General features: G+C 44.8%; 1 protein-coding gene and 1 pseudogene across 2 annotated transcripts; both read left to right on the forward strand.

Moving 5' to 3' along the window:
- Positions 1-1,348: 1,348 nt before the first annotated feature.
- cops8 (COP9 signalosome subunit 8) lies at positions 1,349-12,847 on the forward strand. 2 transcript variants are annotated; one of them, XM_066687391.1, is made up of 7 exons: positions 1,349-1,558; positions 2,192-2,262; positions 3,089-3,137; positions 4,495-4,627; positions 10,982-11,089; positions 11,773-11,835; positions 12,569-12,847. In XM_066687391.1, the coding sequence occupies exons 1-7, from the start codon at positions 1,364-1,366 to the stop codon at positions 12,646-12,648; spliced, it is 699 nt and encodes a 232-aa protein (XP_066543488.1). In that variant the 5' UTR covers positions 1,349-1,363; the 3' UTR covers positions 12,649-12,847. The 2 variants fall into 2 exon arrangements, with proteins under 2 accessions (XP_066543488.1, XP_066543489.1); XM_066687392.1 differs by having other exon boundaries at positions 1,379-1,511.
- LOC136711263 (E3 ubiquitin-protein ligase TRIM63 pseudogene) lies at positions 5,847-8,174 on the forward strand (annotated as a pseudogene).
- Positions 12,848-13,429: the final 582 nt, after the last annotated feature.

Below are 13,429 nucleotides of genomic sequence, written 5' to 3' on the forward strand. Positions count from 1 at the left end.
GTAGTACTGTAGTAAACTGCAGTAACCACTATTAGCACGATTAGCAGCACAGCATGGGTCTCATCTTCTGAATTCTCAGGACATTTTTAACCTCTGGGGAAATAACAATATCGTTTCCTGAATCCCTCCATGTCAGTGAACTGTCACCCCAGCCCCAGACCCGGACACCGTCCAGGATTTGAATCGTTTCCTGCTGGACCCGGGCTGAGAGGTTTGGGCAGAGCGGGATGCAGCTCTGAGGAAGAGGAGGAAATCTCCTGTCAGGTCACTGCGAGAGGACGCAGGATGTCAGTCAGAGATGTGGGACTCCAAGGCAGACTGATCACTTAGTCAGTCTGTATCTCTTAAGGAGCATTGAGGCTATAATGTATCCTACAAGATGTGATAATAATAATGATATTAATATTAATATAACAACAATAAAAACAATACTACTACTACTACTACTACTACTACTACTACTACTACTACTACTACTACTGCTATTAATACTACTACTACTAATATAACAACAAGAACAATACTACTACTACTAACAATAATAACACCAGAGTTAAAAACATATATTCTCTAAGTGATTATGGTACATTTGTGCAGGCAGTGTCAGTAACACATATATTTGTAATCTCATCTGTTTGCGTTTTTCAAGGCCCATACATTACCTGTCATGTGTAAATCTATTATGAAGGACATGTTTCAAAGGTCCAGGAGTCCATGAGCAGCAACACCACATGTTTGTATTTAGCGACACCTTGTGGCGCTTTATTTAATTTCAGCCAAGCACATCATTTTTGATAACACTGCCCGACTCTTCTCGCAATACTAATTAAAATGCCAGTTCTGGTATAGGATGAGCGGTGCAAATACATCAAGACATTTAAATATCTAATAAACAAATCGCCAACCCAGTTTGAGAGAGAAATCCCACAGACAACAGGGAGTTGATGCTGGATTATTTAGCATGATTTTATTTTGAAATACATGTGGGCCTAGGTGTGAAATAGATGCGATTATTGAGTTTAATCCACTGCAAATTTAAGGCGCCGTCATTTACATGTCTTTAGTTGTTATTATTATTATTATTTTTTTTTAAATTAGTTAATGAATTATTTTTGTTGAGTTCATTGTCAAATTCCTTTCCTGATTCACATATGAGAGATAAAACGGGTAGTCATCCGGATTTCAAATGTAGTGCAGTATGAAACTCTTTATTGAAGCAAAACAAATTCAATCCTGAGACGGATGAGTGTGTAACTGCTTTTGTTTCTGCTTGGGTGGTTTTTCCCACCCAAGATGGCGGCCGGAAATCTCTCTGAGCTGCGCGGTGTTGACCGACAAAACGCTCTAGAACCACGCAATATCAATGGTAGCGCCGGCGACCTCTAACCCCGGAAGAGGAAGCGGTTCTCTCTGTTGCTGTTTGGATCGGGATTCCCACCATGCCAGTTGCGGTGATCATGGGCGAGAATTACGACAAACTTCTGGAGCAGTGCGAGGCCCAGGAGCTGGAGGTACACCCGTGCGGCGGTGTGTGAGAGCCGCTCAGCCCGGGTCCAAGGCGGGTGTTGTGGTCCTCCAGACTGACACATGTTACCCGACTCTTTCAGACCGATCCTCAGACAGCAGGGCCCTGTGCGCGGTTTTCTGGAAATCAAATGCATAGGATTGTGATGCATAAACTTCATGCTGTTTTACCCACAATCGCATTTATTTCCACTGCTACCAGGCGCACTTTTGCTTTATATTGAATGAGTCAAAGCCTCTGCTCGCAGTCCGGGGACATCGGTTTAATACAGTCCCCTCACAATATACGACCTTTACAGAAACGTGTTTTATGTTACTGTCAGGCCCGTTGACGTAACACCTTTATATTGACTCATGACTATAAATATACTGTAAATCCCACTGAAACAATGCGCATGCGCTCTTCGTATTAAGTGTATTCTTGCCCTTTTTTCTGCTTGTGTTGCTTGTATTTCAGTTACTCTCCCGTAATTGCAAACGGGACTAACGAGCTGTTGTTGCATGTTTAATTTTCGTATACATGTAATGCACATGCCTGTTAACAAAACATAGGTCCTCTGATTCATTTAATTGTAAATAGTAGAATAGTAACAGTGCATTGCAGATCTAAAGCTAAATGCAGTGAAAGGCAGATGAAAGTGACTGATCTCCTGTGTTGTCTCTGCAGGCTCCTGGTGGCATCGCTACTCCTCAGGTGTATGGCCAGTTGCTGTCCCTCTATCTCCTGCACAACGACATGTGAGTTGTGACGCAGTTTAGACGCGGCCCGTCCCTGTGCACCGCCTCCCTGGGTTTGGTGTGGTGTGGTGTGGTGTGGTGTGGTGTGGTGTGGTGTGCCTCACTGGGGGAATGGGGCTGAGCAAAGGGCCTCACTGCCAGGAGGTTCTGGTTTACCTCTGGGAAGCAACTGCCCTTAATTTGATGTCTCAGCGTTTTGCTGTCGTTTAGACGTCCCTGTTAGTCTGTGTACATGACGCTATGAACGCCTTCGTATGCTGAAGCGTGACCTCCCTCCCTTGACAGTCTGCCCAGCCACCAAGCGAGCTGCTGGTTCTGCATATATCATCTCTCTGACCATAAGTATGCATATAGGGACGTTTACATTTCACAACATTATAATAAACAGAAAAATGCATCGCTTTTCCATTCACGAATCACAATTAACGGCTGTATTTTAATATATATATAGTTTATTTGGTTCCCAGAAAGCATTTTCATAGGACAGCTATCAGAGGTCTTTGTGCTTCGGTTCCTCATATGGCATTGCTTAAGCCTGTCAGTGAGATCTACTAAGGGAACCGAAGGATTCTCTTCTATTTGTAATGTTTTGTTTTTGAGAACCACATTATCCTCCGAGGAAGACAGTTAAATCCTCAAGGAGCATCAAAGTCTCCCAAATAGCGCATCCCTTGCAGGAATTGTGAGATTACGCTATGCCCACAGCTTTCCAGTGTGAAAAAGCCTTCAAACAGAGGCATCAAAGCTCCCCACATGAAAGGCATATGGAAAGCAAAGCAGCTGTGTTAGCCCTGGCATCTTAGCAATGTCTGTGTTCTCTTTTTAGGAATAATGCCCGCTATCTGTGGAAGAGGATCCCTCCAGCAATCAAAACTGTAAGTATTTTCCTTAGTTCCTTCTTCCTTTGTCAATACGAGAAGGTACCCCAACTGAAACCTGAAAAGGCAGAAAAAAGTGAGCATCAAATATACAGCTTTGGCCAAACCCCGATCTCGCTTGGCCGAGGGAACGATAAACGCTGAGAAGGTTGTGCTTGAGGCCGGTGTTCGTGGGCAGGATCAGGGCTGAACCCCTCTCCTGAAATCTCATTCACGACTCCAGTTGTGTGTGCATATCTACATGTACATACAAACATGTTTTATTATTTATTGAACTACAGCAAAACACCGAAGCCCAGATTGATATTTTCAAAGAGTGGGCCTATACACCTCTTTTAAATATCTCATACCCCTATTAAAATGAACAGTACTGTCTCTTTTAAAATGTAGACGTGTTTGTGGTCAAGGATACAGAACAATTGCAATGAGAAACAGGGGAGATTAAATGAGCAGGGATGTCATTCTCTCTGACACATGCCTCTGCCCTGCTCTGACATCTGACATTTAGAGCTGAAGCAACTGCAGTAACCTGCTCAAGGTCTCCTGCAGCTACAGGACTCTCTGAACATTACTGTTGTCTTCTTTCGTGAGCTTTCTTCAGTAGCACGGGGCAAATAAAGTCCTGGGGATTTACTATTTAATTTCCTGCTGAATTTAAAACTGAATATTTAAGGTTTTCTGAGTTCAGTTTTGTAGCCGATGGATCAGTTTGGCATTTTGTTCGCCGTGATAATCTATATTTATGCCAACAAAAACACTTTGTTCCCGCTTTGCACTTGAGGTTGACGCTTACAGACTTTTTAATAAATGTTATTCTGCTGGGTAATGTATTCGAATCCTGTAGGAACACAGTGTGTCTCTGAAACCTGGTGGGAATCAGACTTCCAGTTGTGCCACTGTGTATCTGTATTTGTGTGTGTGTCAGGGTGTGACGGTCATACCTTGGTTGTGTTTTAAGGCAGAGGAATACGAGTGGGAAGAGCTTTAAAACCTCGGATTTGGATTATACCCAAATCGAAGCCTTGCCGATGTGGTCTTCTCACAGTGCTGTGGAATGCCTTTTCCAAGATAATTATACACTGGAATTTGTTGTATTTTAATCCCATCCTAAGAAGTATGTATGACTTTCTCCTGAGGTGTGCCTACTGAGATTCCTGCGTGTTGGATGGGTTTCTCATTTAACTGGACTATCATGTTAATGGAAGTTTTAACCCCTTTTCCATACCTAACAATACAAAGCCACCGTATCAAATCAGTATTACTGTGATGATTGATCCCGATCAATAATGGAGAGAACAGAGTCGCTGGAGGATGCAGGGCCGTGGTAAAGTCGGTCTTCTTGTGTTTGTTGTAGGCCAATCCGGAGCTGGTAGCCATGTGGGCGGTGGGGCAGCGTGTCTGGCAGAGGGACTTCCCGGGAATCTACACGGCCATCTCGGCGCACCAGTGGTCCGAGTCCATCCAGCCCGTCATGGAGGCTCTGGGAGGTACCTGTGCTTGTTTGTCTCGCTGTAGGGGCTCTGTGAATCCTAACAATTAACAATGATAGTGCAATCGGGAGAGATGAGAGGAAACTGGGTTCGGGAGCTTTCGAAATGCAACCGGAGACTCGTCCTGACGTTCTGTGGGATTCTCTTATCATGAGGTTAAAAATGGCACAACCTTTCCTGTCCTCAGAGCATCCCCCCTCCCTGGGCCGTCACGGCTCTCTGGGTTTCTTTGCAGCAACAGTAACTCTAAAATCCGAATTAAAAACTGAATTTATTCCACATTTTGGGTTTAATATAGATCTATACTCACACACACACACACACACACACACACACAATTTACTATCTTGATAAACACCCCTTTCATTTTCTTTAGGAAAGTAAAATCATTTTTTTATTTTTCCTAATACATGTACAGTGCAGTTTCATCCTGTGAGAATCTCTCTGGCAAAAGACTGACCAGTTTAGACCTTTTAAAGCAAAGGCACCTGCAGAGACTAAGAAGCCCAGAACCAATGAAGTATTGATACAAAAAATACAAAACCGATAATGGGTAAGAATAATTCAAACGGTGGAACAATTTTACTTTAATTAAATAGGTGCAATAAAAACACTTAGGAAAGTAGCTTACCGGTGAGATGTGGGAGCATGTGCCTGAGTGGGGTGTGCTGTCGATGTCTGAAACGTATCGCATTGCCTCCCCGCCTCCAGTGTGACTTGCGATTACATCATGCGGGGCAGTTCTCCACGGGTGGAATAACAAGCCTGTGTTCGGCAGCTGGGCTTTCTAACCTGGGGGTGTTTGTGCAGGTCAAGTTTCATAACAGCACATGAAGTACTGTAGCTTCATAATAAAATTGCACAAGGTAAATCTGTACCATGATTTGTGGAAAAGGGCGTCTCTGTGCCACCTGACAGTGTGTTGCGCTTTGTGGGTCGTAGTACCAGAACTTGTTGTTGCAAACCTCCTGGGTCTGTAACGATCGCCTGTCCTCGTGGTAGCTTGCAACATCGCACCTGACACACAGGTGTTTCTTGGTTTCTGTTGTTCACCAAAGAGCTTGAAATCCCAAAGTGAAAGATGTGGACAGTGCTGTGCAATTAGCTATGTATTGGAATAAATCTACAGCTCTGGAAAAAATTAAGAGACCACTTAACATTGATTTCTGAACTTGGAGTGGTCTCTTAATTTTTTCCAGAGCTGTATATCTGAAGCTATGTGTGTGTTCATGTGTGGGAATATGTTTACACACAAACAATCTATGTAGATGTGAGTGTAAATGTTTATATACATATGTCCTGTGTGTGTCTGTGTGTATTTACCTTCATCCATATTTTAGTTGAACAGTAAACAAGATTTCGTTGTTAGTCGTATTTCTTGGCCAAGAACAGATGTCTGATGAAATCAAGAGTCAAGAGGCCCGTGCTTATCACATGGGCCCTGTTTGTGTGGCACTCAACTTTGCCCTTGCTAATTTCTCCTCCTGCAAGGGGTTGGGGGTGTAGCTCAGCGACTGCATGTGACTGGGCGGGTATGATTTCTCAGAATCCAGACTCGCAAACAAGCTCAGAGGAATCCAGAGCAGTGCGACGGGGGTATCGCGTGTCCCAGAGTTGCTGTAGGTATAAATATAGCCGGCTCCTCACTACTTGGGCAGATAAAAACGCACCTCACACAAGACTGTAACAGGCTCAGAAAACTCACAGAGACGGGAAAGCCAACGGACTGAACTGAGCAGAATCGAAGCGAGTTACGAGATACAAACAATCTTTGGAAGACAGCGCCCAGAAATGGATATCCAGACAGGCCAAATCATAAGATCGTCAAGCCCCATGGAGTGCTTGGAGAAGCAGCTGAGTTGCCCCATTTGCTTGGACATGTTCACCAAGCCGGTGGTGATTCTTCCCTGCCAGCATAATCTGTGTAGGGGTTGTGCCAACGACCTGTATGATGCCCAAAACCCCTACCACTACTCCGGCGGCATCTTCCGGTGCCCCAACTGCAGGTTTGAGGTTGTCCTGGATCGCCATGGGGTCTACGGCCTTCAGAGGAACCTGCTCGTGGAGAACATCATTGACATCTACAAGCAGCAGCAGGAGAGCTCCCCGGAGCCCCTACTGAAGCCCAAGAGCAGCGCCGAGCCCACGTGTCAGGAACATGAGGACGAGAAGATCAACATCTACTGCATCACCTGCCAGGTACCCACCTGCTCCATGTGCAAAGTGTTTGGGGTGCACAAAGACTGTGAAGTTTCCCCGCTGCAGAATGTCTACCAGAACCAGAAGACCGAGCTCAGCAATGCCATGGAGATGTTGATGACCGGCAACAGCAGCCTACAGGCCGTAATGAGCCAGCTGGAGGACACCTGCAAGGCCATCGAGGATAATGGGCAACTGCAGAAGGAGAGCCTGGATGAGCAGTTTGACCTGCTTTACGCCATCCTGCAGGAGAAGAAAGCCCAGCTTATAGAGAAGATCAACCAGGAGAAGGAGAACAAGGTGACGCACTTGCACTCTCTGGCCCAGAAGTACACCGAGCAGCTCCAGAGGGGCACCAAGCTGGTGGAGACTGCGATCCAGACAATGGACCGCACCAGTGTGGCCGAGTTCCTGATCACTGCCAGGGAGCTCATTACCAAGGTCAAGGAAGCGGCTGAATCGTCCCTGGTCCAGAAACCAGAGTCGGACTTTGAGAAGATGGACCACTTCACCCTGGTCACTGATCATATTGAGGCCATCCTGGCCAACATGGACTTCGGAGCAGAGGACGATGAGGAGGATGAAGATGTAGAAAAAGAAGAGGAGGAAGAGGGAGGGGAATACATTTCTTCTCCATAAGTGCTATTAAAAAACAAAACATCTTGAACATGTTGAGGAGATAAGGAAGTCACTACACACATGGCACAAGAACATTAGAAAGATTACAGACGAGAGGAGGCCATTCAATACGGCATTGTTTAGTAGCTTATCGGTCCCAGTGATTCTTCCGTCCGTTTCCTGGAGGAACCCATAGAAGAAGAAGTCCAGGCAATTGCTGTGAAGACGGAAGCAAGACGCTTAGTATTAACAATACAATGGACAGCAAATGTATGAACTTTTCAATGTACTGAGAGTAGTTTCCTGGACCCCAGCGCCACCAGAGGTTGGTGCTGCGAAACTCCTCTGAAACTCGAGTGGCATGAAAACGGTTTGAGAACAATGGATCTTTATTTTGTACTGGTTCAAAGTTTGTACGTTTTCTTTTTTTTACTTTTGTATTTTATATTGAAATATTTAAAGAATCGTGTAGTGAATAGATTCTGATATTTGTTTACAATATTCATCATATCAGTTTAGTCGGGATGTGAAGTAGAGCAACTAAGCCGGTGATAATCAACTGACTGTTTAGGATTAGAATTTAGAAAGTCATGTGACACTTGGCTGAAAAACTTTAAATACTTGAAATGAAATAGGACACATCTAAGTGATGTTTAAGTTAGGACAGTAACATGTGATTATTGTATGTTGAAATAAAGTGATTTTTAATAAATATTTGTCCAGTTCACTTTGATTTTTGAAATGCTTTTTATAAGCTTAACTTTCTCTTTTAACAAAGGGCAATAACTTATTTTTAAAAATGACATTGCAAAGTGCATATTTCAGAGGACTTTTTTATCCTGTTATCACAGACAAGACTGTGTCATTTCTAAAGTAAAGATTCACTTTCTGTAGTTCATCTCCCCACACTTGTACTCAATGGAATGAGGTAATTTTATCCGCTGAGAAGCTCGTCTGCACTACAGGAGCGCAGGGTCCCCCAGAATAGATCAAAGGGGCTGAGGAGTAGGAATCGTGTTTCCATACCTGACCTTGTAGTTTCTTCGCTACCATTGCAGCAGATGTCTGCCACACATTACAGGGAACTCGCTGGTGCACATTCAGGGGCTGTCCAAAGAGGTTTTGTCATTTATTCTGAAAAATACCATTTAAGCAGTGACCTCTCCATTTTTAAATTGGTCTTTTTGAGGACAAATACGATGTCGTCTTCCCCCAGGGGCGTTTAAAGCTTCTTTAGGGTGACGGTGTGGATTCTCGGGTGATATGGGGGCAGAGATGAGATCATTGGATATGGGATCTTCACGTGAACTGAAAAGATCCCCGACGCTAAATGCCCCGTCATGTTAAACATTAAAATAAGTCGGCAAGCTGGAGTTCTAATTATAGGGTTAAAATTGCTCTGGCGTGGCTACTGCTACCATGTAAGTCACTCTTCTCGTCGTTTCCCTCTCACCTTTAATGCCCCAAGAACTGCATGAAGTCGTCTCCCTCTTTGGGTGTGATGCCTCTAGATTATTTTAAAATAAAGTAAAAGATCCCCCAGTGGAGATGATCAGCGTTTTGTATGGGTGCTTCTCAAGGGGATCAGAGGGGTGAACCACAGCGCCCGTTTGCCAAGAGTGCAACAGTGAAACGGACTGGACTGTCAATGCAATAATGGAGGGAAAAAAAAAAAGACAGGATATTGTTTTTGGAAAGAACAAAGTAAAGGAGACGCATGGCTTTATTCTTCAAAAGCCAGCCATTCCTTTGAACTTCGAAAGGAGGTTAAAGGTGCAAGTAACTGTAAAACAAAACCTCCAAGAGAATGGACTGTTCCAGAGTTCTTATCTGTACAGAATTCACATTGTATTAGCATATACATTATTTACTGAATTCATTTTTAGGAAGAAACACTGTAAGCTGGATGTTCCCAGACCGCACTCGGCATTCAGCATCAGGATTGACTTCAGGGGAGGCTTTTCCTTTGCAGATCCGTGATGTCACTGTGCTCTTGTAGCGCAGTCTCTGATATATAATTTTCTAAAGATGCTCAACCCTATGTTTCATTCATTTAAACATAACTCTAGCTCAGACCCTCAGATGAAAGACAAAGGGAGGTCTTTCCAAGGCTCGAACAAGTGACGTGATCTCTATTTCCAGCCATCAAAGAGGCCCGTCTCTTCCTCGAACGGCTGTTATTAATGATGTCGAGTGTAACTGTGTTTGGAAGCTCTCGTCATGCTGGTGATGGGAGAAGTGTGAGGCCGAGGCTAACCGTTTGCAAATTTTACAAGAAAGTTAGGTGGAGCAGAAAACAATGTGCCTTTTGCTGCACTTCACAGCAGACATGGGCCTTCCTCTTAAAGTGAAACGTGTTTTTATAAGCTGCGATTCATGAAGTTGCATGTTATAATTAGAGCACATTCTCCTATAAGCTGCCCGACTGCAGTAATTATGTATCCTCTGAGCTGCGTTCAGGTGTTCCTTTTGTGTTCCCGGCCAAAGACGCAAGCTCCAGGTCCTGGAGGCTTTTTGGATTGGTTTATATCCTTAATAACTGGGCAGAGTTGTTAAACTGCTTCCATTGCCAGTCCGGAATGAGCCGAGCCGGACACCGACGCTCAGGGGGAATATGGCACCTCTGCGGTTGGAACTCAGTGCTGCGGGTCTCGTTGCGGAATTACTAGTAGGTGCGTTTACTCTGCCGTTTCTGATCCGGATCAAAAGAATCGGAAGCATTTGATCCTGCTCGGAAATTGCAGTGTAAACGCTCAGCGATCAGATCAAATGTTCCTCTCGGGGAGATGGTACAGATTCTGATCAGATGCATCGCTAGCGTTTGATCCTGGCCATGTAAACGTTTAGACACTAAATACCTTGAAGAACTGCATTTCTTTCCCTGTGTGTTGGTTTAAACAAAGTCACGGTCTTACTGTGCTACGGTACTGTGCTGTAGTTCAACCCTGATACCTAGAAGAACACGGTCTGATAAGAACCAGTTTTCACCAGCAATTTGGGGTTGATACGCCGTACAAAAATCCCCCTTATATTAAACATTACGTATTCCTGGGCAGTTTTCAGGCAGAAGCCGAACTTCCACTCATCCCGGGACAGACATGTGGGTCCTGTTATCTTTCTCTCCTGTCTGGTCTGCATAAACGTGCCTGTAGTTTGTAACTTCTCTAAGACGGTTCTTGAGATTTCCTTTCGACCCTCTTCCCTGCAGCTGCTTGTCATAAAAACCTTTTGATAGGAGGTGCATCTCTCTGGATTGCTGTGACTCTTCAGGCTTGTTATTTCATGTTCGCCAAAAAATATATGATTGTATTTTTATTTAAAATGCTTCGGTTGAGAAAAAATATCACAGATTTCGATACGGCGCTGCGTTCTAAAAGACAAATGAAATGCATACATGTAATTCAGTTTGTGCACGCAACTACCCCAGGCGCTGCCCACAGAAACGGCGGTGTAAACGCGCCTATTATTACTACTACTGAGAGGGGTCGTACTTTATCGTGCATCACACGCGCGTGTCTGTCCGTCTCCCTGCAGAAGCCACACGGAGGAGGGCGTTCGGGCTGGTGGCTCAGGCCTACACCTCCATCACCGCAGACGACTTTGCTGCTTTCGTGGGGTACTCGGTGGAGGAAGCTGTGAAGGGTGAGTAACCTCCTGCCATATGTTTGAGATGTGTAACCTCCCCCCCCACCCCCACCCCCACTGCCACCAGATTGATGTTTAGGAAACTCTGAATGTTCGTCTGCGGTGACTAACTCGCTCCACGCGCTGGAAAAAGCCCCTCGCTCCGCTCTCCCATGACAGCTGTGTAGTGGTGGTGGGTGTTTGAATTCAGGACAAGTTAAGAAAGCAAGACGTCCTGTATATATGTATTTATTTATTTATAAATTAACGAAAGCCAGAAATGTTTAATTTGTTCTTATAAACGTAATTAAGCGCATTAGGTTTGCGGGCTGGTGTTTATCAAAGTACTAACCTCAACGTTTTCCTTTTTTTTTCTCTGTGGAACAAAGTGCTAATACGTTTAAACATCACAAGATTAAACATTTCTGATTCGACTTGTTCGTTAATTAAACAGACTGTGATTGGGGACGGGGGGTGGGGCGGCGACTCCAAACGTTTAAACTGAAACAGAAGTATGTGGTCTGGTGGACTTCCAAGAACTTGTTTCCACTTTTCTGACTTAAAGAAGTGAGGGAAACCAAAATTATAAGGTAGGACCCATCTGCGCAGTCCTGGGGGGTTTCTGGTCTGGTTTTCGGCGACTGTTGGAACATGATTGAGTGGAACCCTGTAAACACAATGACATGAAACTGTTTCCCCAGGAGTGGTTGGACAAGGATGGCAAGCGGACCCCAACACCAGGATGGTGATGCCTCAGAAGCCAGGTAGGGGGCGCTGTTGTACTGTGTGCCAGTGCTGGAGACCTGTTTACAGTTAGTGTCTATGGCTGTTTAGCTTTGTGCTTTACTTTCCGATCAGCCATTCCCGCGTTGTTGATAGTAGTTTCCATTTGCTCTTGGAAGCACTGCCGTTTGTTATCTTCAGTGTCCACAGCGTGTGCCAGCGTTTCAGATTAACGGTCGCTCTCGCTGTGGAAAGAACCGAAACCCAGTGTGTGCGCTTTAGGGTCTCGCATAGAAGAGAAGCAGCTCCACACTCGTTTCCCACAGTGTTCATGATCTTTTTTGTGTGTTGTGCTCTGTGTCTTTATCTATCTCAAGAGAGAAGATTTCCTTCGCTCTTCCTCTCCTGCTCTCTCATTCCAGACTCGATGCTTGAGTTGTGTTGAAAACGTTCTCCCTTTATTCGTGTTTTGTTTTCACCTTTTCCACAAACCTTAACATGCAGAGGTACTGCGAGGACACATTTCAGTTGAATCGCAGTGCTTTACAGCTGGATCGTCCTCAGACCTGCTATTTTAACCCCTTTCTCTCTGGAAAGGCCACTTAAATAGTCCACCAAGCATCAGACGCTTTTAATTTGTGATTTTGCAGCTGCTGATGAAAACCTCTGTTTGGCTCTTATTTTGAGTCCTGGCCTACTTATCTTGCTCTTGTTCAGTGGAAGCGAGGTGTTGTGATGTCCCTGTTGTGAGAGCCCTCTCCTCTTCGTCTGCAGATCCGCCCCCAGTTAACCTGGTTCCTAACGAGCAGCAGCTGGCCAGACTCACTGACTACGTGGCCTTTCTCGAGAACTGATCGATCAAGCGCTCACGAATGCAGCCCCCCGGGACGGACTGCAAAGCAGGGGAGCCCCCTTTCCCCGGCCCGCGGCGCCCCTCCGCTCCACCTGCACACGACGGTGGCTGAGGTTTGCGCTGATGCCCAGCTGTCCAGTTTGCACAGCTTTTGGAAAATTAATAGTAATAAAACATTTTTCATCATTGTTTTCAAACTACCCTGCAATATTTTTTCCAAATCCACAGGTTTGCAGTAATTTCATATGTTTGTGTGCTTCATGTGCAGCCGGGCTTTTGAATTTCCTTTCCCAGATAAAAAAAAAGATTTAATCGCACAAGTTGTTCCTGTGTGACGCCTCCTCCCAGCTCCGTGTGTTTTGTGTTACTGCAGTGCAAGGTGTTTTCGGGAGGTTTTGTGGCTGTCCTGCAGGTGTGTTGGAGTTAAACATACGATGCATGTATCGGCAGGAATGTCTCAGAGGGCGGTTTTGGCGACTGTGCAGTTTGTTCCCTAGTGCTTAATTTTTTAAACTAAGAAATGCTTCCCATAAGCAAGGATGGACTTATTGAGGTCTGTAGGCTCATGTGAAAGATTCTGTGTCTCTGATTTTTTTTGGTAAACGTATACAATTCATTTTTTATGTCATGAGACTGTGGTACATTTAAGTTTTGTGAAAAAGATAAGTAAGTAGAAGGCACTGTAAGCATTATTCATCATATTCGAGCACAGAGTGCAGGTTGCGTAGGTGTGGAGCTCGTGGTAATTCCTGTTAATGGACAGAGAGTCCAGTTTCTTGAAG

The sequence above is a fragment of the Amia ocellicauda genome, chromosome 16 (genome assembly GCF_036373705.1).
Source record: "Amia ocellicauda isolate fAmiCal2 chromosome 16, fAmiCal2.hap1, whole genome shotgun sequence".
NCBI lineage: Eukaryota > Metazoa > Chordata > Actinopteri > Amiiformes > Amiidae > Amia > Amia ocellicauda.